This window comes from Poromitra crassiceps, assembly GCF_964638095.1.
Source record: "Poromitra crassiceps genome assembly, chromosome: 19".
NCBI lineage: Eukaryota > Metazoa > Chordata > Actinopteri > Beryciformes > Melamphaidae > Poromitra > Poromitra crassiceps.
In genome coordinates this window covers 22,373,297-22,397,974 of record NC_139646.1, presented here as the reverse complement: position 1 = coordinate 22,397,974, position 24,678 = coordinate 22,373,297, and the positions used below count along the sequence as shown (strand labels likewise).

General features: G+C 44.5%; 1 protein-coding gene across 1 annotated transcript in view; it reads left to right on the top strand.

Moving 5' to 3' along the window:
* Positions 1-24,678, top strand: part of jpt1a (Jupiter microtubule associated homolog 1a) — a gene marked incomplete at its 3' end in the record, with an annotated part of 31,410 nt that overhangs the window by 4,194 nt on the left and 2,538 nt on the right. The window contains exons 3-4 of the mRNA XM_083655580.1: positions 20,334-20,431; positions 23,335-23,362. Of these exons, the coding sequence (XP_083511706.1) occupies positions 20,334-20,431; positions 23,335-23,362 (126 nt within the window). The remainder of the gene's footprint in view (positions 1-20,333; positions 20,432-23,334; positions 23,363-24,678) is intronic.

The window sequence follows — 24,678 nt, the reverse complement described above, 5'->3', positions numbered from 1 at the left end:
GTGGGGCTATGAGACATCTGAACAGAGGACCTCTGGGTGGGGCTATGAGACATCTGAACAGAGGACCTCTGGGTGGGGCTATGAGACATCTGAACAGAGGACCTCTGGGTGGGACTATGAGACATCTGAACAGAGGACCTCTGGGTGGGACTATGAGACATCTGAACAGAGGACCTCTGGGTGGGACTATGAGACATCTGAACAGAGGACCTCTGGGTGGGGCTATGAGACATCTGAACAGAGGACCTCTGGGTGGGGCTATGAGACATCTGAACAGAGGACCTCTGGGTGGGGCTATGAGACATCTGAACAGAGGACCTCTGGGTGGGACTATGAGACATCTGAACAGAGGACCTCTGGGTGGGGCTATGAGACATCTGAACAGAGGACCTCTGGGTGGGACTATGAGACATCTGAACAGAGGACCTCTGGGTGGGGCTATGAGACATCTGAACAGAGGACCTCTGGGTGGGGCTATGAGACATCTGAACAGAGGACCTCTGGGTGGGACTATGAGACATCTGAACAGAGGACCTCTGGGTGGGACTATGAGACATCTGAACAGAGGACCTCTGGGTGGGACTATGAGACATCTGAACAGAGGACCTCTGGGTGGGGCTATGAGACATCTGAACAGAGGACCTCTGGGTGGGACTATGAGACATCTGAACAGAGGACCTCAGGGTGGGGCTATGAGACATCTGAACAGAGGACCTCTGGGTGGGGCTATGAGACATCTGAACAGAGGACCTCTGGGTGGGACTATGAGACATCTGAACAGAGGACCTCTGGGTGGGACTATGAGACATCTGAACAGAGGACCTCTGGGTGGGACTATGGGCGTGGTCTCACTGGGCTTGCTGCGTGAGAACTGCAACAGCAGCACTCATCCAAACGAGGAAATGAAGTGAGCGAAGCAAAGTTTTGTTTGGGACCATTTCGAGTTAAAAGACGACATTGTTCATTGCAAGAAGAACTGTGATGCCGTTTATAAGTACAAGACGGCTAGACGCCAATGATTCACCACTTGAACAGCGTAGCCTACATCCGAGCCTGGTTAACGAATATATATGTTCAAAAGAACAGTTTGGATCATCATGGTTACCATGATTTCCGAGAGGTTGGCGAGGAAAGTTGAAGCCAGACTCTAGAGGGCAACATGGAGTAAAATGACCTGCTTTGACAAGCAACAGAAGACCAGAGAAAAACATTTGAGAACCTCTGCTCTAGGGGAACACCACTTCCGGGAACCCGCATCCTGTGTAAGTAGGGTTCCCAGAGTAAAACCTGGCCATTTCCACCACTGCTTATGGATGAGCATCATCTGCTGCATGCCATCGAGGACCTTGGTCGGATCGACTTCAAACTTTGGGAGTGTGCCCTATTGTGCAGTGCAGTGCCCTGTTTTTGTGCAATTCAGCATAGCGCCACCTACTGGCAACATAGAGAATGTGGTTTATCTCAAGAACCAAACGAAAAAAGGGCTCGCAACACAAGTTTTTGGTAGCTCCCGTGGCAGACATTTATTGGGACAAACAGTTTCGGCCTAACTCGGGCCTTCGTCAGTGTCAATTGAAAAATACATTTGCAAAGGAAGTGCTTAAATAGCATTTTCATGGGTCTTTGTCTCCGCCTAGTGGTGTGGAGGCAGACCCAGGTACAATCTTCAAAAGTTTCACAAAGCATAAATCACATTCTAAGGGAAAGGAAAAAGGTAGCAGAACCTATCTGAATGAACATACAATAGCTCCACACAGCAATCACTGCACGCTAATATGCACAACATATTTTAGAATATATTTTTTTGAACATATTCAACATATTTTTTTAGACATATTTTTTATATAGAAATGGACGCTGTCAATCAGCTCGGCCCTCTAAGTATCTCACAGAGAATATTCATCCATGCAGTCTTGTATCAAAAGGAAATAAAAGGCAAAAAACAACTAGAAAATGAGTACAGCACAGAGGTCTCACAAGTAAGGCCTAACATCAAAGTCCTCATTGAGTCCAGTAGGTGCCATGGTGCCCAAAAAGTCAATCCACCATAATTCTCTCTTTAGAAGGAGATTGTCCATGTTTCCCCCGCGTCTAGGGGCCATAACATGTTCAATGCCCACATATCTGAGTTGGGAGACATTGTGGTGTGCTTGCGTGAAATGAACGGCTACTGAGCTTTTTACATCACAGTTTCTGATTGTACTGCGGTGCTCTGCTATCCGTGTCTTAAGAGCCCTTGACGTTTTGCCCACGTAGGATTTCCCACAGGGACAGGTGAGCATGTAAATAACATTGGTAGTTGTGCAAGATATCTTTCCTCTGATTTTAATCGTTTTTCCTGTTGTTGGATGGTTAAAAACGTTGCATTTTGTTGTAAAATGGCACTGTGTACAAGCTCCACAACGTCTGTTGCCATCAGGTAGATCATCTAAGAAAGTGTGGGGTTTCTTAGGGGTTAAGTCAGAATGCACAATTTGATCTCCAATGTTTGGTGGTCTCTTATATACTATCCGTGGGGCAGTATTGAATAGACCGCTCAGAGCCGGATCTGTATCTAAGAGGTGCCAGTGTTTCTTTATTATTTTTTCGAATTGTTTTCCCAGAGGTGAATACTGTATGATACAGTTAACTGGTTGTAGAGTGTTCTTTTTTTGAGAGGGGAGCAGACACTCCTCCTGGCTTTTTAAGGACACCTTTGATGCTGCTTTCTCGATGACAGGCTCCGAGTAGCCTCTTGTTTTGAACATACTTTTAAGGGTGTGACTTTGTTTGTGAAAAGAGGCCTCCGTGCTGCACACTCTCCTGATTCTATGGAATTGACTGATAGGCAGGCTGTTTTTTAGGGGGGTGGGATGGAATGAGTCCGCCCTAAGTAATGAGTTTCTATGGCAGCTTTTCCTGTACAGATCTGTTTGAAAAGAAGCTCCTTCCTTAATTACCTTAATAATCCCACATAAATGTTGGCAATGGCCATTGCCAACATTTATGTGGGATTATTTGAACAGGACTTTGTGTTAAATCCACAAAAAAATGTGCTTTTGCCATACATAAAAATGTGGAAAAGATATATTGACGATATCTGTTTACTTTGGACGGGAGATGAATCTACTCTGCTACAGTTCTTTTCAATTCTAAATGCCCAGAATGAAAACCTCAAGTTCACCATAGAGTACGATCAACATCAAGTGAACTTCCTGGACATTAAGATAATTAAGGAAGGAGCTTCTTTTCAAACAGATCTGTACAGGAAAAGCTGCCATAGAAACTCATTACTTAGGGCGGACTCATTCCATCCCACCCCCCTAAAAAACAGCCTGCCTATCAGTCAATTCCATAGAATCAGGAGAGTGTGCAGCACGGAGGCCTCTTTTCACAAACAAAGTCACACCCTTAAAAGTATGTTCAAAACAAGAGGCTACTCGGAGCCTGTCATCGAGAAAGCAGCATCAAAGGTGTCCTCAAAAAGCCAGGAGGAGTGTCTGCTCCCCTCTCAAAAAAAGAACACTCTACAACCAGTTAACTGTATCATACAGTATTTACCTCTGGGAAAACAATTCGAAAAAATAATAAAGAAACACTGGCACCTCTTAGATACAGATCCGGCTCTGAGAGGTCTATTCAATACTGCCCCACGGATAGTATATAAGAGACCACCAAACATTGGAGATCAAATTGTGCATTCTGACTTAACCCCTAAGAAACCCCACACTTTCTTAGATGATCTACCTGATGGCAACAGACGTTGTGGAGCTTGTACACAGTGCCATTTTACAACAAAATGCAACGTTTTTAACCATCCAACAACAGGAAAAACGATTAAAATCAGAGGAAAGATATCTTGCACAACTACCAATGTTATTTACATGCTCACCTGTCCCTGTGGGAAATCCTACGTGGGCAAAACGTCAAGGGCTCTTAAGACACGGATAGCAGCGCACCGCAGTACAATCAGAAACTGTGATGTAAAAAGCTCAGTAGCCGTTCATTTCACGCAAGCACACCACAATGTCTCCCAACTCAGATATGTGGGCATTGAACATGTTATGGCCCCTAGACGCGGGGGGAACATGGACAATCTCCTTCTAAAGAGAGAATTATGGTGGATTGACTTTTTGGGCACCATGGCACCTATTGGACTCAATGAGGACTTTGATGTCAGGCCTTACTTGTGAGACCTCTGTGCTGTACTCATTTTCCAGTTGTTTTTTTGCCTTTTATTTCCTTTTGATACAAGACTGCATGGATGAATGTTCTCTGTGAGATACTTAGAGGGCCGAGCTGATTGACAGCGTCCATTTCTATATAAAAAATATGTCTAAAAATATGTTGAATATGTTCAAAAAAATATATTCTAAAATATGTTGTGCATATTAGCGTGCAGTGATTGCTGTGTGGAGCTATTGTATGTTCATTCAGATAGGTTCTGCTACCTTTTTCCTTTCCCTTAGAATGTGATTTATGCTTTGTGAAACTTTTGAAGATTGTACCTGGGTCTGCCTCCACACCACTAGGCGGAGACAAAGACCCATGAAAATGCTATTTAAGCACTTCCTTTGCAAATGTATTTTTCAATTGACACTGACGAAGGCCCGAGTTAGGCCGAAACTGTTTGTCCCAATAAATGTCTGCCACGGGAGCTACCAGAAACTTGTGTTGCGAGCCCTTTTTTCGTTTATTTTCCTGTCTAGTACAGTTGAGCTCAGCACCAACCAGTGGATGTGCGTAAGTCTCTGGATGCTTATCTCAAGAACCATTCGTCAGATCGACTTCAACTTTGGGGAGTGTGCTGAGGGGAACTCGACACAGTGCAGTGCGAAATTCATGTAATTTGGCACAGCGCCACCTATTGGCCACACAAAAAGTGGTTTATCTTGAGAACCGGATTTGACCCCAAAATGACCTTTTATGCTAACTTTGAGGGGTAAACTTGACCTCAAATAATTGAAATAACATCAGAATCAGATTCTACGACCCAGAAAACCCCTAAAAAGTGGTATCATTTATGATTGTAATATGGCGGCCCCGCAGGGCATGTATCTTGGCGCCCGGGAAAATTTGATTAAGTATGGTATGGACAACATCTGTGCCAAATTTGGTGCTTTTGGAAGAATCTGAATCAAAATATCCCCAAGGCCCCCCACACGATTGTGATATCATCAGTGATGTCATCAGTAATGTCACTTGAGCAATTGTGATGTCATCAGTGATGTCACTCGAGCAACTGATTGCTCAAGTGTGATGTCACTCAGAGGCAGTTGTGATGTCATCAGTGATGTCACTCGAGCAACTCTGATGTAGTATGAGCCGATGGCGCACATTTGCACGATGGTGCCTAGGTGGGTGGGTGGTGTCAGTCTGTCTGGTTAACATGTAGAAATGCTGCCTATAAGTCAAAAGCCCTGACAGAAGGTCATTAACAGCTGAAGTGAGGGAGAAATTATCTGTGCTGAAAAACAGCTAAAACTGAAATGGAAGGACTGTAGTGTGTTAGAGGGTAACAGTTAGAGGGTACACAAAGGAGAATACTGTCACAGAGGACTAAATAGACGATTTACCATCTAAAGAAACCAGAAAATTTCACATTTGAGGAGCTGGAATCAGAGAATTAGGACATTTTTCCTTAAAGAAATGGCTCAAAATGATTAGTAGATCATAAAAATAGGCAATTAATGTAATATTTGGCAATAAATCAATGAATTGACTAATTGTTGCAGCTCTTCTCTAAACTCTATCAGTTTTTATAAAATGTATTTTGATGTATTTTCAAAATACGTATTTGTATTTCAAATATATTTTTCAGGGAAGACAGGAGAAGTGGGGACCGCACTCGAATGCAATAAAAAGTTTTAATGTACTTTGGCACAGAACGTTTTCGGCCGTCCGGCCATCATCAGTGTGCTTGCTGGAATGGTGTACAAACAGGCCTTGAATAGGCAGTGAGGCAACATGAATGATCAGGTGGTAAACCTTGACAGGTGACAATCATCATAGGTGTAGTGCCGGTAGAACGCGGGGGAACGGCGTTCCCATACTTCTCCAACGGGTGTTTTGTGTGTGTCAGTGTGTGTGTGTGCATGTCGAGCCAATAAAACGAGTGAAACTTGGCAACGTTGTCATTCGTCCTATATTTAAGGTGGGCTGAATTATTCACACAGCATCAACTCGCGGCTTGAAGAAAGAAGGAAACATTCCACCTTAACTATATTTAAGGTGGGCTGAATGATTCACACAGCATCAACTCGTGGCTTGAAGGAAAAGGAAACATTCCACCTTAACTAGCTACAGCGCGGGGGAAACCTCAGTTTAATAAAAGCTATAGGCCTACTGAAACAGCTACTGGCTTTTTCAGCATCAAAATATTTTTTTTTCCCCCAGTAGCCTACCTCACTTTAACAAGTAAAGATGAAAAAGGCAGCCCAAACATCCTTTCATTTTTCGGACAAGCTGTTAAAAAGGTACGTTTACAAGCATGAAGAAACTGTTAAAAGCGTGTTTCTTTTCAACGCGGTTGAATCAAAAGTTAGCGTTAATCACCCCATTGCAATTTGCATCGCCAGAATTCACCACAAAATTCTAAAAATGCCGGCCGCCACCACAAAATTCTAAAAATGCCGGCCGCCAGCACAAAATTCTAAAAATGCCGGCCGCCGTGCCAAATGATGATCAATGCCTTGTGCAACTTGTGTGATCGCTGGTTGAGAGATTGTTTGGAGTAATAATTGATAACCATCTTTCCTTCTTCAATTTCATTGCAGCAACGGCACGTTCCTGTAGGTTCTCCCTCTATAATATTCGTAAAATTCGCCCATTTTTAACATTAGCCGCAACACAACTTCTCGTCCAAGCACTTATCATATCTCGCCTTGATTACTGTAATGTCCTCCTCGCTGGTCTCCCTGCCTCCGCTACTCATCCCCTTCAACTAATCCAGAACGCTGCAGCCCGCCTGATCTTTAATCAACCAAAATTCTCCCATGTCACTCCCCTTTTCCGTGACCTTCATTGGCTACCCATCTCAGCACGCATCAAATTCAAGACATTAGTACTGACCTTCAAGGCAGTTCACTCTACAGCTCCTCCATATCTACAATCCATGATAAAATTCCAAACCCCCCACCGTTACCTCCGCCCCTCCACCAGTGCAGGCCGTCTCGCCCCTCCGCCGCTCCATGGACCATATCGCTGCACTTCACGACTGTTTACACACCTCGCACCAAAATGGTGGAACGAACTCCCCCCCGCAATCAGAACCACAGAAACATTACCCTCTTTCCGCAAAAAACTAAAAACACATCTTTTTATATCCCATCTGACTCCCCCCTGACTGACTTTCCTCAGGCACCACCTTTTCTTTGTTTTTAAACAATGGATTATTGGACTTGACAATTTGTCTCACCTGACTATAGCATGAATCATTTAATTAATTTATTATTGCTGTCTATTCATATTATTATTGCTGTCTATTACTGCTGTTTATGCTGTCTGTTTGTTGCTGGTTTGTACTGTTTTTCTATCAGTTTTTTATTGCTGTACTGTATATAATTTCTGTACGTCGCTTTGGATAAAAGCGTCTGCTAAATGCCAATAAAGTAAAGTAAAGTAAAGTAAAGTTTAGCTGTTTGTGTTGATAACTGACTCTGCTGAGTCTGCTCTGCTCTGCCCATATAGCCTACGTCTTTTAGTTTCAGAGCTGCAAATGTCATGGGCTACAGGACGAGGACACAATTAGTTAAGTCGTGTGTCAGTGACAGTGGTTTGCAGCACTTGAGGAATCCGTGAGTTTGCTCGTTTAATTCGTTGATATAAGCGATTGCCCGAACGATTAATTAATTAATAGGCTACGTGAACGTTAGCTGCAATAATAGTTGCTCGTGGTTGCCACCTCTTCTGTTGAGCCATACCCTTTCTAAGCCAATGCATTTGAGATCACTAGTTTTATGATCCATTTCAGCGAAATGTCGTGCCATGGGAGAGTTTTATATCAGCCCGTACAATGTTGCTTCTGTGTTCAGTCTCACTTTCAATATTTCTGGCACGGGCATGAGAGTACACGGGCATGAGAGTACATGGAAAATTGAAAGTGAGACTTAATGAACACAGAAGCAACATTGTACGGGCTGATAATATAAACTCTCCCGTGGCACGACATTTCGCTGAAATGGATCATAAAACTAGTGATCTCAAATGCATTGGCTTAGAAAGGGTATGGCTCAACAGAAGAGGTGGCAACCACGAGCAACTATTATTGCAGCGGGAGTGCTTATGGATTCACAGGCTTAATTCCATGTTCCCCACAGGAATGAATGAAGAACTTAACATGACTCCTTTCCTGTGTACTCACCCTCTTGTCTTGTGTATTGTTTGTAAACAATTCTTTTGTCAATGATTAGCCTACACTGATTTATGAACGGTCTAAACAACCTGATGCCAGTGAGCTATAATTGATTTGCATAAGCAGGTTATTGTTTTATTGTTTAATGTGAATTGTGAACATATTGCTAATGTTTTCTGTGACATAGAGGCCATTTACACCTGGCATTAACATGCGTTTTCTGCCATCAGATTGCAATCCGATTGTATTTTATCACTTGAAAGTACAGGTGTAAACACCCCCAAAACGCATTGAAGAAGGATTGCAATCTGATCGGCCAAACCACCTCCGGAGGTGGTCAGGGACGCATTATGACAACATTTAACACAAGTGTAAATGCAATGCGTCCTCTCAAAACGCATTCAGCAACTACCATACGGAAATACATAATCTTCGGAAGTCGGTGACGGCGCGCACACACGCAATTCCCCGGCAGCACCGCACCGGTGTGTGCCCTCATCTCGCCGCTGTGCCAAATGCGCACACACACAGGCAGCCTGTCACCATGGACCGGCTAAAAATTCTTTATCTCCCCCCCGCTCCGCTTTTGCACAACAATCGTAGCGTTGCTTCAAAGTTTTGCTGCGGAGGTTTTGCCACGGCTGTAACCACCTGTGTTGCGTTCAGGTAACATCCTAAATTACACTGTTATACAATTGAGAGCATAATTTCTCTTTTATATCAACACTTCTCCTTTGGAAAAGGAGCGGAAAATGAGGGAGAAAGGGTTCGAACCCTTTCCCCCTCATTTTCCTTTCATATAAAAGAGAAAGTATGCTCTCAATTGTATAACAGGGTAATTTAGGATGTTACCTGAACGCAACACAGGTGGTTACAGCCAATGACATGCACGGAAAACGTATGTGTGTGTGTGTCTCGGACCCAGTGTCATTGTCAATAAACAGATAAAGAAATAGATAGACGCAGTGCTGCGTGATCGGCCATCGTTTTGTCCAGGTGACAATAACCTCTATTTCCCTGTGCATGCACGCACACGTTCAGGGGGCGCGCGCGTGATGACGTTCGAGCTGGAGAGCAATCGGATTGCAATCTGTTCACCCAAAACGCATGTTAGTGCCAGGTGTAAATGGAATCAGGCTGAAGTGATAAAATACAATCTGATTGCAATCTGATGGCAGAAAACGCATGTTAATGCCAGGTGTAAATGGCCTCATAGACATGTCACATGTGTATATGCTGAACAAGCTGGAGCTTCACTCCCAATCTAATTAGGTGCTGATGACTGATGATTGTCACCTGTCAAGGTTTACCACCTGATCATTCATGTTGCCTCACTGCCTATTCAAGGCCTGTTTGTACACCATTCCAGCAAGCACACTGATGATGGCCGGACGGCCGAAAACGTTCTGTGCCAAAGTACATTAAAACTTTTTATTGCATTCGAGTGCGGTCCCCACTTCTCCTGTCTTCCATTAAGTCTTTTTGGGACGACGCACCAGTCTGAGCGCAGTGGTAACTCTACTATTATCTTAAATATATTTTTCAGACCAGTATTTTGTATTTGTATTGTGATTTATTTTTTTATTTTTTTGTATTTGTTATTTGTATCAAAATACTCTGGTCGTATTGTGTGCATCATGAGACAGGACATGCTTCCTGGATGACTTAAGAGCCAGTCCAGCTGCCTGGCTGTGGGAATTGTCAGGGGGTTGATAATAATAATAATAATAATACATTTATTTTATAAGGCGCCTTTCACGGCACTCAAGGTCGCCGTACAACAAGAAAAAAACAGTTACAAAATACAATCAAAACAGTTAAATTACATCACAAAAGCACAGAGCTTGCAGCAGAGCAACCAGTGGGAAAAGTGTCTCAGACATATGCTTGGCTAAACAGTTGTGTTTTGAGTTTAGCCTTGAACGAGTCGATGTTGATGGCGTCGATGTTCCTGATGTCGGGGGGGAGGGAGTTCCAGAGGCGAGGGGCAGAGCGGCTGAATGCTCTTGCCCCCATGGTGGACAGACGGGCAGGGGGGACAGTGAGATTGATGGAGGAGGCAGACCTGAGGGACCGGGTGGGAATGTTAAGGTGGAGGAGGTCGGACAGGTATGGGCGGGCGAGGTTGTGGATGGCCTTGAAAGTATGGAGGAGGATTTTATAGACAATGCGTAGTTTGATGGGGAGCCAGTGGAGTTGGTGTAGAACGGGGGTGATGTGACTGGTGACAGGGGTTCTGGTGATTATACGGGCAGCAGCATTCTGGACGAGTTGAAGCTTATGGAGGAGTTTGTGGGGGAGACCAAAAAGAAGGGAGTTGCAGTAATCCAAGCGGGAGGTGACGAGGGAGTGGACCAGGATTGCGGCGCTGTTGGGAGTGAGTGAAGGGCGGAGGCGGTTGATGTTGCGAAGGTGGAAGTAGGCGGACCGGATGGTGTTGTTGATGTGGGAATGGAATGATAGGGTGCTGTCGAGGACGACACCCAGATGATGTACGCCTCCTTTGTGCATGTGGGACAAAAATGTTAGCAGTTTAAAAAAGTCCCCAAATGAGTGAATGCATTTGCATTTGCCTTATGTAGCCACGCCCATTTGACCCGGTTGTGTGGCCGTATCAAAACTTCCGGCTAAAAATAATAATAAAATAAAATAAAAAATGGCTGCGCTGCTCCAATATAATCTAACTCTGAATTAACTAATAATTTAGCCAATTGTATGTAACATACCAAATAAACGCAAACGGCAATGTCTAAGAATGCAACGCCATGTAACTGGCTCGTTAAGTCTCGCATTCCAGGGAATTACGTTAACGTCTGCGGGTCTTTATTGACGTTAGTGGCTCGCGCTGCCTCGGAGGAGAGACAACTATCTGAAGCTTTCTTTGTTGGAGTCCAGGTATGTTTTACAAGAAAGTGCTCGTCATTGTCGACGATAACGTTATCTGACCTGGCTAACAGTGGATACTCGCTTGCTTGCTGTGTACCGGCTCAAAGTAGTAGGCTACGTTCTTTATTTTACCCCTTCACTGTCCGCTCCAAAAACAACTCTCTTATTTTGCACAGTGACCGCCGGAAGTGTTAAAAGGACCCGGAAGAATTTGGCCCACTGTAAGTTCTGAACATAAGGTGAATAGGGCAGGTGCGAGCTCGAGGCAGGAATAGTAGGGAAGAGAGTAAAGCTCGCACACTGCAAGGCTCCAGTTGAGTGTTTTTATTTAACACCAAAAAGGTAACGTTTCGGGTACCCTGCCCTTCCTCAGACAGTGTGACATAGGACGACGCCATCTTTAAATACATGCATGGAACAGTCAAAATAAAATGATCAAAAGTGAATTTAGCACAGTTATGGTATATTGGCTATACTCGCAACTTTTATGTGGACAGAACCAAGTCTGTGACCACAGAGAAAAACAACTCTCCCACAAAATGGGCCTAGCGGAGTCCCAGGAGTGCTGTGTCAAATAGGTGAACACATGAAAAAAAAGGCGAGACACGCACAATCCAAAACCTGTATAGGGCAGGTGCAGAGCTCGAGGCAGGAATAGTAAGGGAAGAGAGTAAAGAGCTCGAGGCACGAATAGTAAGGAAGAGAGTTATGTTTGTAGGAGGAAGGGCAGGGTGCCCGAAAAACGTTACCTTTTTGGTGTTAAATAAAAACACTCAACTGGAACCTTGCAGTGTGCGAGCTTTACTCTCTTCCCTAACATTTCATAAAGAAAATGTTATTGTCGTGATGCCCCGCCCCCCTCGCAACGCCCCTGCCCTTGATCCCGCCTTTCGCTACAGTATTTATACAGCCTCAATCGGCAATAATGTGTAGCTAGGACGTCTCTAGGTGGTCGCAAGGGTGTACTAACTGGTTGCTGGGGTGTTTCCAGGTGGTCGCTAGGGTGTTTGTAGAGGGCTGCTAGGGTGCAGTAAGTAGTTGTGGGTGGGAAATGGGTGGGCCTATGTGAGTAGAAGCAGGAAGAGCCAAGGAATCCAGGGGCAAAAGAATTTTGATTGTAGACGCTACAGTTCAAAAGTTACGGAGCAAAACGCAAAAAGGGCAGTTATAGCGCCACCGTGAGGTCAATCACGGTAATTTTTTACGCCAGGGTACAAGAGTACTCTATGAAACCAATGTACCCAATTGTTGCTCTTATGGTTTGCGAGCTACAGGTACTTAATGTTGCTATAGCGCCCCCTATAGGCGAAATGACACTTGTTTTTTCATGAGCTCAGAGTCCATACCTGCACCTGTACCAAGTTTGGTTAGCATCGGACAATGGGTTCTCGAGTTGTGGCGATTTTTGTGAAATAGGCTCCACCCACAGAACTTTACGAGTCATCCCGGTCACGCGTGGGGAGACTTTTGAACCGTTTACATATCAAACATACATAAAAGCTTTCCGATTAAAAGAGTGTTTTAAGAAGCGATTTAAAAGACCCAAAACATGTTGCCTGTCTGATCACGATAGGCAGACCTCGTGTTATTATAATGTGGAGTTCAAAGTCCTAAATATTTATATTTTGTTGCCTTTATAAAAAGAAGTGTTGTGAATAGGGGAATTTACAGCAAGAGGGAAGAGAAGACTAATTAGACTGGCATAGTATTGTGTTTGTGTGCATCATGAGACAGGACATGCCTCCTGGATGTGATCATGACTTAAGAGCCAGTCCAGCTGCCTGGCTGTAGGAATGTCAGGGGGTTGATGATGTACGCCTCCTTTGTGCATGTGGGACAAAAATGTTAGCGGTTAAAAAAAAGTCCCCAAATTAGTGAATGCATTTGCTCCTCCCCCAGTAAACTTACATGTCAACAGTTCATTTCAGCACCACAATGATAGTGAAAGTACGGTAAGTTGTTAGAGAATGGAATTTCCACTCTTCATCCGCTTAATGTGATAATAATAACAGCCTATCTAAACCAAATGAATTGAAGCCAGGAGTATTCACCCCAGTGGTATTGAGGACTTCTCTCTTTTGCTGAGACCTTGGGCAGTGCATCGTGTTCCAATAACAACTGATAACAGTTTCCCTGTCAGACTCAAGTGGACGCACACACATTTCCAAAGTTCATCCCCCTCCTCTCTGCTTTTCCTCCTTACAGTATAAAGCATACTGTATGTTAAGCTGTCAGTCATTTGCTGAATATTTGGACTCTGTGCATTGATCAGATGGTACATTGAGATTCAGTCTCTCCTATAACACAGTGTATAGGAGAATGTTATGGTAATAAATATACTTTCGTAAGACATCTTCCTGGACTCCTGGCTTCAATTCATTTGGTTTAGATAGGCTGTTATAATTATCACATTAGCAGAGAAGAGTGGAAATTCCATCCTCTAACAACTGACACCATCAATGCCACTGGGGTGAATCTATATGTGTGAGATGTCATGTCATAATGTGTGAGATGTCATGTTAACTTATAGCATAATTATGCGTATGCAATTATTAGCTTATTGAATAGGAAATGGCATGGAACTTCTATTTTTCTCCAACATAAGTCAAAAAGTTCATCCTTCCACTATGAATCATAGCAACGCAAGCATGCCAGACAAATCCCTGTCTACGTTCTGAGAAGGCTGAGGTCCCTCAACATCTGCCGGTCAATGCTGAGGAGGTGTTAGGAGTCTGTGGTAGCCAGTGCCTTTCTGTGTGCTGTCGTGTGCTGGGGCACTGAACAAACTGATCCGTAAAGGCCAGCCACCGACACTGTGGGGGTGGAGCTAGACTGTGTGACACCGACACTGTGGGGGTGGAGCTAGACTGTGTGACACTGTGGGGGTGGAGCTAGACTGTGTGACACTGTGGGGGTGGAGCTAGACTGTGTGACACTCAATTCAATAGTTGTTCTACAAAAACGAGCCATACGTATCATTAATAAAAAGGATTACTATGCTCACACAAATCCACTGTTTCTAAATTCCCATGTTATGAAATTTAATGACTTGTTCTATTATAAGATAATGCAAATAATGTTTAAAGCAAAATCAAAGTCACTCCCATTCTCTGTGCAAAAGTTATTTTCAATACGGGACAGCAAGTACGATCTAAGAGGTGTGTGCAAGTTTAATGTGCAAAAAGCTAAAAAAGAGATTAAAAGGAGATGTGTTTCCATTGTTGGGGTGAAAGTTTGGAATGATGCACATATAAATTTGAAGATGTGTAATTCGCTTTTGGTTTTCAAAAAAATGGTTTCTGAAGCTATATTTGAAGGTTATAAGTGTGAATAAATTTTCTGATGCTGTTTAAAAAAATATATATATATATATATATTTTCTGTGTTGTAAACATTGACTGTTGCAAATTTACTTTTCTGTTTTTTATTTTATGTTGGAGGAAAGCTTAATTGAGTAGAAATTAGGTCAGGCTTAATATAAGCATTTTGCTTCTGCCTGAGCCTGTTCAGTCTCTGGTTGATTTGATTTTGTTTATACTGTGATTTTGTTATTTATGATGACTGAATAAAATTACATTACATTACATTACACTGTGGGGGTGGAGCTAGACTGTGTGACAGCAAGTGGCAGAGAGGATGCTGTCCAGACTCCGCTCCATCCTGGCAGGGCTCGCCCTTAACACATTGACTGCCAGACGTTTTTCTTTGCTGTAGTTAGCTTCTGCCAAGCCGTTTTTTGAGGATTATGGCTCATTTTATAAGAGCCGAGGATTCGTTTCAGCTTGGAGTTTGTGAACATACAATATCTCAAAAGTACTAATAGAATGTGTACTTTCTCTGTCTAAAAGAGTTAGTTTGTAGAGTTAGTAGTTATGTAAGCATTAGCAGTTGAATACAGCATGGTTTTAGCGTGAAAAATAATATTCAGAGATAAACGGCTTTTTGTGAAATTGGATGGAAGGGTCACTTTAACCATTCATTTTTGGCTCTCTCTCTCTCTCTCTCCCTCCCCCTCTCGCTCTCTCTCTCTCTCTCCCTCCCTCTCGCTCTCCCTCCCTCTCTCTCTCTCTCTCTCTCTCTCTCTCTCTCTCCCTCCCTCTCGAGTTGCTTCAACTCCGCCCTCCGTGGGCGGACAAGCTTGTCACCAGTCAGTGCTTTGCTGTGCCTGCATGTCTGGGCCGCTGTTTGAGGAAGTCGGGAGGGACTCGCTCGTTTGGAGTTTTGGTTGAGAGAAGCTTTTGCGATTCTGGTCATATTTATGCTGCGTGTTTCAAAGTGTGTTCCTGCACCTGTAATCTATCACCCGATCATAGTAGATCGGCTGAATCTATTATGTAAATTTGCAATCCCGCATCGCCAGCAATCAGCGCGAAAAGGAGAATGGCTGGGCTGAGAATGGCTTGACAAGTTAAAAAAATGCTTTCCTTCCTCTAGCAAGGAGAGCACTGTTGCCACTTAGTGGGTCGGTGGAATGGGTTGTAAACGTTCGGTGGCTCCAATAATTATATAAGAGATGTAAAAGGCTTAGATGCACAACCCACCGTCAAAAAAAAAAAATCGATGCCAAAAACGTGTAAACACGTTGTTGGCAGGGAACAGCTGGATTCTGAAAACGTGTTCATACGTTGTTGGCAGTGAATGAGTTAAGGACCTCCCATCGTCCCGGGGCCATTCAAAAATAGGATTTGGGAGGGTGTCAATTAATTTTGCAATGAGAGTAGGGATGCACCGATATGAAAATTTTGGCCGATGCCGATAACCGATATTAACATTGCTGTTATGGCCGATAACCGATATTTACCGATGTCGATATGATCTGTATAAAACCACATTTTTATGATCATCACATTTTGTACATACTGAAAAACACATGTTAACACTGAATTTGAAAAAGTTATGCATTTCTTTATTTGCAAAGCCTTTGGAAAAGCCCATAAATCATAGATTTACTGCATTATTTCATATCAATGTGAAGAATTTGGCTGATAATGATAACCGATATTAACATTGCAACATCTGACCGATACCGATATGACCGATATGTTAAAAAATCGGCCGATACTGGCCGATACCGATATGATTGCCGATATATCGTGCATCCCTAAATGAGAGTTGAAAAAAATAAACACACCCCTGCTCTGCACGCTACAATGAACGGCAATGGAAAATGACAGCGGCGCAAATGAAACCTCCTTGACAATACGGGGCCTAAAACTGCACGGGATTGTGGGTATCGCACATCATTTAATCGAATCCTGCAAATGTGGCATTAATAATGTGGGACAAATCCCGCACACATTTACAACGATGCTGCAAGGGTTGTGCAGTGCAGCCTATCCTTGTGTTTGAGCTGATGAAGGGTCAGCTAACTCCATGACAAAGCATATTACATTGTGTTTGAGCTGATGATGATGAAGGGTCAGCTAACTCCATGACAAAGCATATTACATTGTGTTTGAGCTGATGAAGGGTCAGCTAACTCCATGACAAAGCATATTACATTGTGTTTGAGCTGATGAAGGGTCAGCTAACTCCATGACAAAGCATATTACATTGTGTTTGAGCTGATGAAGGGTCAGCTAACTCCATGACAAAGCATATTACATTGTGTTTGAGCTGATGAAGGGTCAGCTAACTCCATGACCAAGCATATTACATTGTGTTTGAGCTGATGAAAGGTCAGCTAACTCCATGACAAAGCATATTACATTGTGTTTGAGCTGATGAAGGGTCAGCTAACTCCATGACAAAGCATATTACATTGTGTTTGAGCTAATGAAGGGGTCAGCTAACTTCATGACAAAGCATATTACATTGTGTTTGAGCTAATGAAGGGGTCAGCTAACTTCATGGCAAAGCATATTACATTGTGTTTGAGCTGATGAAGGGGTCAGCTAACTCCATGACAAAGCATATTACATTGTGTTTGAGCTGATGAAGGGTCAGCTAACTCCATGACAAAGCATATTACATTGTGTTTGAGCTGATGATGATGAAGGGTCAACTAACTCCATGACAAAGCATATTACATTGTGTTTGAGCTGATGAAGGGTCAGCTAACTCCATGACAAAGCATATTACATTGTGTTTGAGCTCATGATGGGGGTCAGCTAACTCCATGACAAAGCATATTACATTGTGTTTGAGCTCATGATGGGGGTCAGCTAACTTCATGACAAAGCATATTACATTGTGTTTGAGCTGATGAAGGGTCAGCTAACTTCATGGCAAAGCATATTACATTGTGTTTGAGCTGATGAAGGGTCAGCTAACTCCATGACAAAGCATATTACATTGTGTTTGAGCTGGTGAAGGGTCAGCTAACTCCATGACAAAGCATATTACATTGTGTTTGAGCTGATGAAGGGTCAGCTAACTCCATGACAAAGCATATTACATTGTGTTTGAGCTGATGAAGGGTCAGCTAACTCCATGACCAAGCATATTACATTGTGTTTGAGCTGATGAAGGGTCAGCTAACTTCATGACAAAGCATATTACATTGTGTTTGAGCTGATGAAGGGTCAGCTAACTTCATGGCAAAGCATATTACATTGTGTTTGAACTGATGAAGGGTCAGCTAACTCCATGACAAAGCATATTACATTGTGTTTGAGCTGATGAAGGGTCAGCTAACTCCATGACAAAGCATATTACATTGTGTTTGAGCTGATGAAGGGTCAGCTAACTCCATGACAAAGCATATTACATTGTGTTTGAACTGATGAAGGGTCAGCTAACTCCATGGCAAAGCATATTACATTGTGTTTGAACTGATGAAGGGTCAGCTAACTCCATGACAAAGCATATTACATTGTGTTTGAGCTGATGAAGGGTCAGCTAACTCCATGACAAAGCATATTACATTGTGTTTGAGCTGATGATGAAGGGTCAGCTAACTCCATGACAAAGCATATTACATTGTGTTTGAACTGATGAAGGGTCAGCTAACTCCATGGCAAAGCATATTACATTGTGTTTGATACAGAAGAGACAGGCAGCTGGATAACGTTAACGTTAGTTCAACAAACGACCCGACTGAGAGACAGCAGCACTGGGCTGCCCAGTCAGTAAACGTTACAACGTAGCCAAAGGTTCAGTTCGATTTCACCTGTTAAACCAACATTTGTTACAAAATGAATTAAATCATAACGTTAACCAAATGCTACGGAAACATTAGCTAATCAACAGACTCAGAGCTGCAAAGATCAGTTCATAGGATAATAATTTCCCCCTGTATGACGGTTTGTTACCGAGAGCACCTCGGAGTCTGGCTCCTAGGAGCAATCTCCGACAACGAAATTCAGATTTCCGTACAGGCGTCATTTTGATAAACTGATCTCATAGTGGGAATGTACATGGTTACTTTTGGCGAGACAAAAAATCTTACAACTTAAAATGCCATATTTACAGATCTAGACTGTATATAAATAAACAACACACAACTAAATGGAGCTACTGCGCAGAATCTGGTTCACTGATCTGGCAGGATTTCGGCTTCACTCAACCCTGCTGGAGCATATTGAAGCATGTACATAACTAATATATAATATATATGGTGATGGTAATAGTTATATATATAATTATATATATAAGATATGGTAATGGTATATATATAGGAATACATAATATGTGATTGTATCTGATTTACTAGCTGAGATTCTTTGGTGCTTCCGTTGTTTAGACGGATTGTAGTCAACTCTGAGTCCTCAGACATAAGGGAGTACTGTAAGTTGATGTGAGTGTTGACAGTGTCCTGGCAATAGTGAATGAATGTCTGAAGTTGACAGCTTGAATGTTGCAGCTGCACAAACGCGAAGTCCCTTTTGTTTATTGTAAACCTGGCAATATAATGAGTTATATTTACTCCAAGTCAGTTTTTTATAGGGGTCCGCACCTCCGACCAAACTTATTTTTTCATCACTTCTCTTTGACGAAGCCATAACTGTTACTATACGCTCGGCCAGACTACGTTACGGCTGCGGTTTGTCAACAATATGGCGCCGTCCGGGGTTATCGAATAAGGTCTATATATTATTTTTTTCCCCCATGGGGGGGGGTTGGTGTGAAGCAGTTTGTGATCATATTCGTTGTAATTGTTTGGTGTATTGTCGTCGCATTGTGCTGTACTGTACTGTACTGTATCTTGTCTGATTGACTGTGCTGTGTTTTGTCTGACTGCTACAGATGCAGGACAACTTTCCGAAAGGACAAATAAATAAACTACTACTACTTGCATGAAAACATTTCCCCCCGATTTCCTATAAACAGTAAAATTCTAATGATGTCCCCCGTCTCCCTCTCTGTCTGTCTCACCTCTCCCTCTCTCTGTCGGTCTCACCTCTCTCTTCCCCACTCTCCCTCTCTGTCTCACCTCTCTCTCTCTTCCCCCCTCTCTCTGTCTCTCTTCCCCACTCTCCCTCTCTGTCTGTCTCACCTCTCTCTCCCCCCCCCTCTCTCTGTCTCTCTTCCCCTCTCCCTCTCTGTCTGTCTCACCTCTCTCTCGCCCCCCCCTCTCTCTGTCTCTTCCCCCCTCTCCCTCTCTGTCTGTCTCACCTCTCTCTCTTCCCCCCTCTCTCTGTCTCTCTTCCCCTCTCTGTCTGTCTCACCCCTCTCTCTCTCTCCCCCTCTCTCTGTCTCTCTTCCCCCCTCTCCCTCTCTGTCTCACCCCTCTCTCTCTCCCCCCCCCTCTCTGTCTCTCTGCCCCACTCTTGATGGCACAGAGGCTTCATCAGCAGATAAAAATCAACTCCTGTTTCCATTTTTCATTTCGTAGATGAATTAACTTTTTTAATTTCTGTTTCTGAAAATAAAATAGAATTACAACAAAAATCAAAACATGGACCATGAGGCTATGATTAGGTGACTTTTGCAATGTAGTAAAATCTTAAGATGTGGTGGCACTGATGCTACTAGCTCAGGGAAATGTATGGCCCCCGGGGCCGTAGCTTTCTGACAATGTGGCCCCCTGAACAATAGAGTTGAATAGCCCTGGCCCCTGGCCTAGAGGCTGACAACTATTCACAAGGGCTGAAAAGCAAATTAGAGGACAGATCTGAAAGACAAATGAGAAAACAAACATATTATATGTTTTTTCCTCTCCTTGTTCCTCCAGGTGGGAAGCCCACAGGTGTCCTGTGTGGCGAGTCCTCCGCCCCACGGAGGAGAGGAGGGAACAGCACCACCAACCACTTGGCAGAGGCCCCCGCCGCAGTAAGACTGCATGCCCTCACACCACCCTATGTCCCCCACACCACATTCCCTCACACCGCTCTGTGTCCCCCAGACCACATTCCCTCACACCGCTCTGTGTCCCCCAGACCACATTCCCTCACACCACTATGTGTCCCCCAGACCACATTCCCTCACACCACTCTGTGTCCCCCACACCACATTCCCTCACACCACTATGTGTCCCCAGACCACATTCCCTCACACCACTCTGTGTCCCTCACAGTGCCTTCTGTCCCCCAGACCGCATTCCCTCACACCACTCTGTGTCCCCCAGACCACATTCTCGCACACCACTCTGTGTCCCCCAGACCGCATTCCCTCACACCACTATGTGTCCCCAGACCACATTCCCTCACACCACTATGTGTCCCCAGACCACATTCCCTCACACCACTGTGTCCCCCAGACCGCATTCCCTCACACCGCTCTGTGTCATTCCCCCACACCGCTCTGTGTCATTCCCCCACACCTCTCTGTGTCATTCCCCCACACCGCTCTGTGTCATGCCCTCACACCTCTCTGTGTCATTCCCCCACACCTCTCTGTGTCATTCCCCCACACCGCTCTGTGTCATTCCCTCACACCTCTCTGTGTCATTCCCCCACACCACTCTGTGTCATTCCCTCACACCTCTCTGTGTCATTCCCTCACACCGCTCTGTGTCATTCCCTCACACCGCTCTGTGTCATTCCCCCACACCGCTCTGTGTCATTCCCCCACACCGCTCGGTCATTCCCTCACACCTCTCTGTGTCATTCCCTCACACCGCTCTGTGTCATTCCCCCACACCTCTCTGTGTCATTCCCCCACACCGCTCTGTGTCATTCCCCCACACCGCTCTGTGTCATTCCCTCACACCGCTCTGTGTCATTCCCTCACACCGCTCTGTGTCATTCCCTCACACCGCTCTGTGTCATTCCCTCACACCGCTCTGTGTCATTCCCCCACACCGCTCTGTGTCATTCCCTCACACCGCTCTGTGTCATTCCCCCACACCTCTCTGTGTCATGCCCCCACACCTCTCTGTGTCATTCCCCCACACCGCTCTGTGTCATTCCCCCACACCGCTCGGTCATTCCCTCACACCGCTCTGTGTCATTCCCTCACACCGCTCTGTGTCATTCCCTCACACCGCTCTGTGTCATTCCCTCACACCGCTCTGTGTCATTCCCCCACACCGCTCTGTGTCATTCCCCCACACCTCTCTGTGTCATTCCCTCACACCGCTCTGTGTCATTCCCCCACACCTCTCTGTGTCATGCCCCCACACCTCTCTGTGTCATTCCCCCACACCGCTCTGTGTCATTCCCCCACACCGCTCGGTCATTCCCATACACCACTCTGTGTTCCCCAGTGAATTGAACCCATCGCTCAGTACCATGGCGCAAAAGATGAGCTGGGGTTAACGTTACTATAGAGATGTCTGGGAACGCCCACAAAATGTTAAACGGCTGGCGGTAAAACCGCCGATATATCTCATGGGCTGACTCACCAAAAGATGGTGCTGCGGCTCTAAACTACATGTTTGGGGGTTCTAGAGTAGAACACAAGACGTCTGCTCAGATGTGCGTTTACTGCGGTGGTTAAATCCCCGATCGTGTCTGCCTGGGCTGGGCTATCAGCTAAATTCTAACTTTGCTGAATGGATAGAACGGGGGATTTACCCCACCCTGACCCCGCCCCCAGGCTAACCCAGCGTCTATTGTGGGCGTTCCTAGAGCCTGTATGGGCGTTCCCAGACATGCGGACTGACTCTATTCCAAACTGCCCATTCTTTTTCTCTTAAAGGTCCCAATTCGTGCAGCTGTAACCTCTTAAAAACGTGTGTCTCTGGTCCATAAAACATGATTCTGGATTAATCTGTCGAAAATATAGCAACCCCGTTTGTTGTGACGGAGTTCTCACTTCCTCATCTAGTCGCTTCCCAAGAATGGCCTGTTTCTATAATATATTCAGAACTAACAGTTCCCATTGGCTGCTGAGGGAGAGCCCGCCCCAGGCTCCCAGCGGCCAATCAGATCAGCGTCTGTGGACCAGCACGCTAGGTTGCGAGTTATCGTTAACTTAACGGTACTACGCTAAAGAGGACATCTCAAAATGCCTAGACTCTCAGAATGCACCTCTGCAGTTGCTGGATCACGTACAGTTGGCGTCGCTCCAGCTAGAAGTGTTAATTTTGTGGCTATAGACTAAATGGTGCAGGTAGCTTGTGTGAGATTGACCCGCGCAGTATGCAGGAGGAAGCTAGTGACGTCCCAATTCCCCCAGATTCCCCTCTGGGCAAACGACGCGTTTGGGGGTGTGGCTTGGAGGAGACTGCAGGGGGACGCTGGATAGGGACAAATCCAACTCTGGCAGTTCTGAGCTTGTGACCACTCATTACAGGGAGGGCTGACAGCAGTATATATGCATTTACAAGTAAAAACAGCTTTTGCACGGAATGGGACCTTTAATCTTCCCTTGAGTTGTCCCACAAAGGCAGCCTGTATGTATCAACAAACACAGGAAGGGCTCAGTGCAGCCTGCATGTATCAACAAACACAGGAAGGACTCAGTACCACATGGCATTTCAGTAGCTAATGCTTCACTTCTGACTTAATAATGCTTCACTTCTGACTTAAATGCCAAGTTTGATTCTATCATTCGAGACTTGAGCAGTTGTCCGTCAAGGCTGTTGATGATGGCACAATACACACTTTTATTTTATTTGTGAAGGCTGCTCAAATATGGGCCCATTTGAAGATTTCCTGGTCATTGTTATTTGATCAGTATTTGATATCTATTACCTAACACTGTAGATAATATCAGTGGAGTTGTTAATGTTGAACTTTGCCTCCCTGCTAAGGTATTCTCTCTTATCTTATCTTCTCTTATCTTTTCAGGATGGAAACAACCATGTAGGCGATTCTGGTAAGGACTTTTTCTTTCTTTTCTGATCACATCACACCACACAGTTTTAATTAGATAGCGCATGACCATAAAGCCTACTTATTGGCACGTTTGAGAAAAGTAAAACATTCTTTTTTTTTTCAAGTTAAGTTTAAAATTTTGCAATGTGCACTAGGGTTGGCACGATGGACGATGGCATCGACCATCGTGATGGGCCGACCCCCCCATCGACCTATGAGCCTTCTACATCGGGTCATCGTAATTAATTATCTGATCGAATTAATGTTTTAATAATAAAAGAGGCCAAGTCCACTTACCGTGACGTGCGGGGGACGCGCCTGCGGCATTAAACAAGCGCACCCAGTTCAGTTTAGGGAAGCCTCCCCTCCCCCTCCTCCGCTCCACTGCTTCTCTGAACTGGGTGCGCTTGTTTAATGTCGCCGGGGCGTCCCCCGCGCATGAGAAGTCGGCTGTGTTGTTGTGAAAACTTTTTAAGACAAAGAAGAAACTTCATGTTCTTCCCTGTTTTCAACCCAATGTGAGTACAAGTCTTCAACTGTGAAATTAACTCGCCTGTTTCCAAAGTGAAAGTTGGAGTCGCTCCATAGATACAGCAGCTGCGTTTCTCTAGCCATTTCTCCTAAACTCTCTCTCATTACATTAGGTTCAAAAGCCCACGCGAATCTAACGTTATATCAGCCAGTAATTCAGTCAGTTTTCTGCCAGCTAGTTAAATTCAACACACACACGTTGTTGGTGAGGATCTGTAACGTTGACGTTATTGGTTTTGCGCCGTTCAAATTGCTGGTAGTGACATCCACTGCCCACTTCAGTCGCCTGGCTCTGTGCTGTAGCACAGAACAGAGGCTAATAGCCTATTCAAGCCCGCTGGTATCATTGTCGAGCTCAGCTGTCCTGTGTTGTTAACGTGAACGCATTGCAGCGACTATCCAAATGGCATTACAGCCACGCAGCGACTTAATAAATAATGAATTATTACCCCCACCCCCACCGGTCAATGACGATGCCATCGTCCAAAACGATGTTTCACTGTAAAACAATCACGATGGGAATTTTAATGACATCGCACAACCCTAATGTGCACATAATAGAGTATGATTGAAACTCACCGGTAGCGAGCGCACTCAAAAATAGATAAAAACTCACTCGGGTGCAGGGCAAGCCAAATGCATGTTGTATGGGTATTTAAAGATGGCGTCTCTCTGTCACATCAGAAAGCATCTGAGGAAAAGAGCCTGTTGTGGCTCGAAATGTCACGCTGAAGTAAACACCTTCAAGCGGGAGCCTCAAAGGTGTGCCGATCTACATCTTTTTTA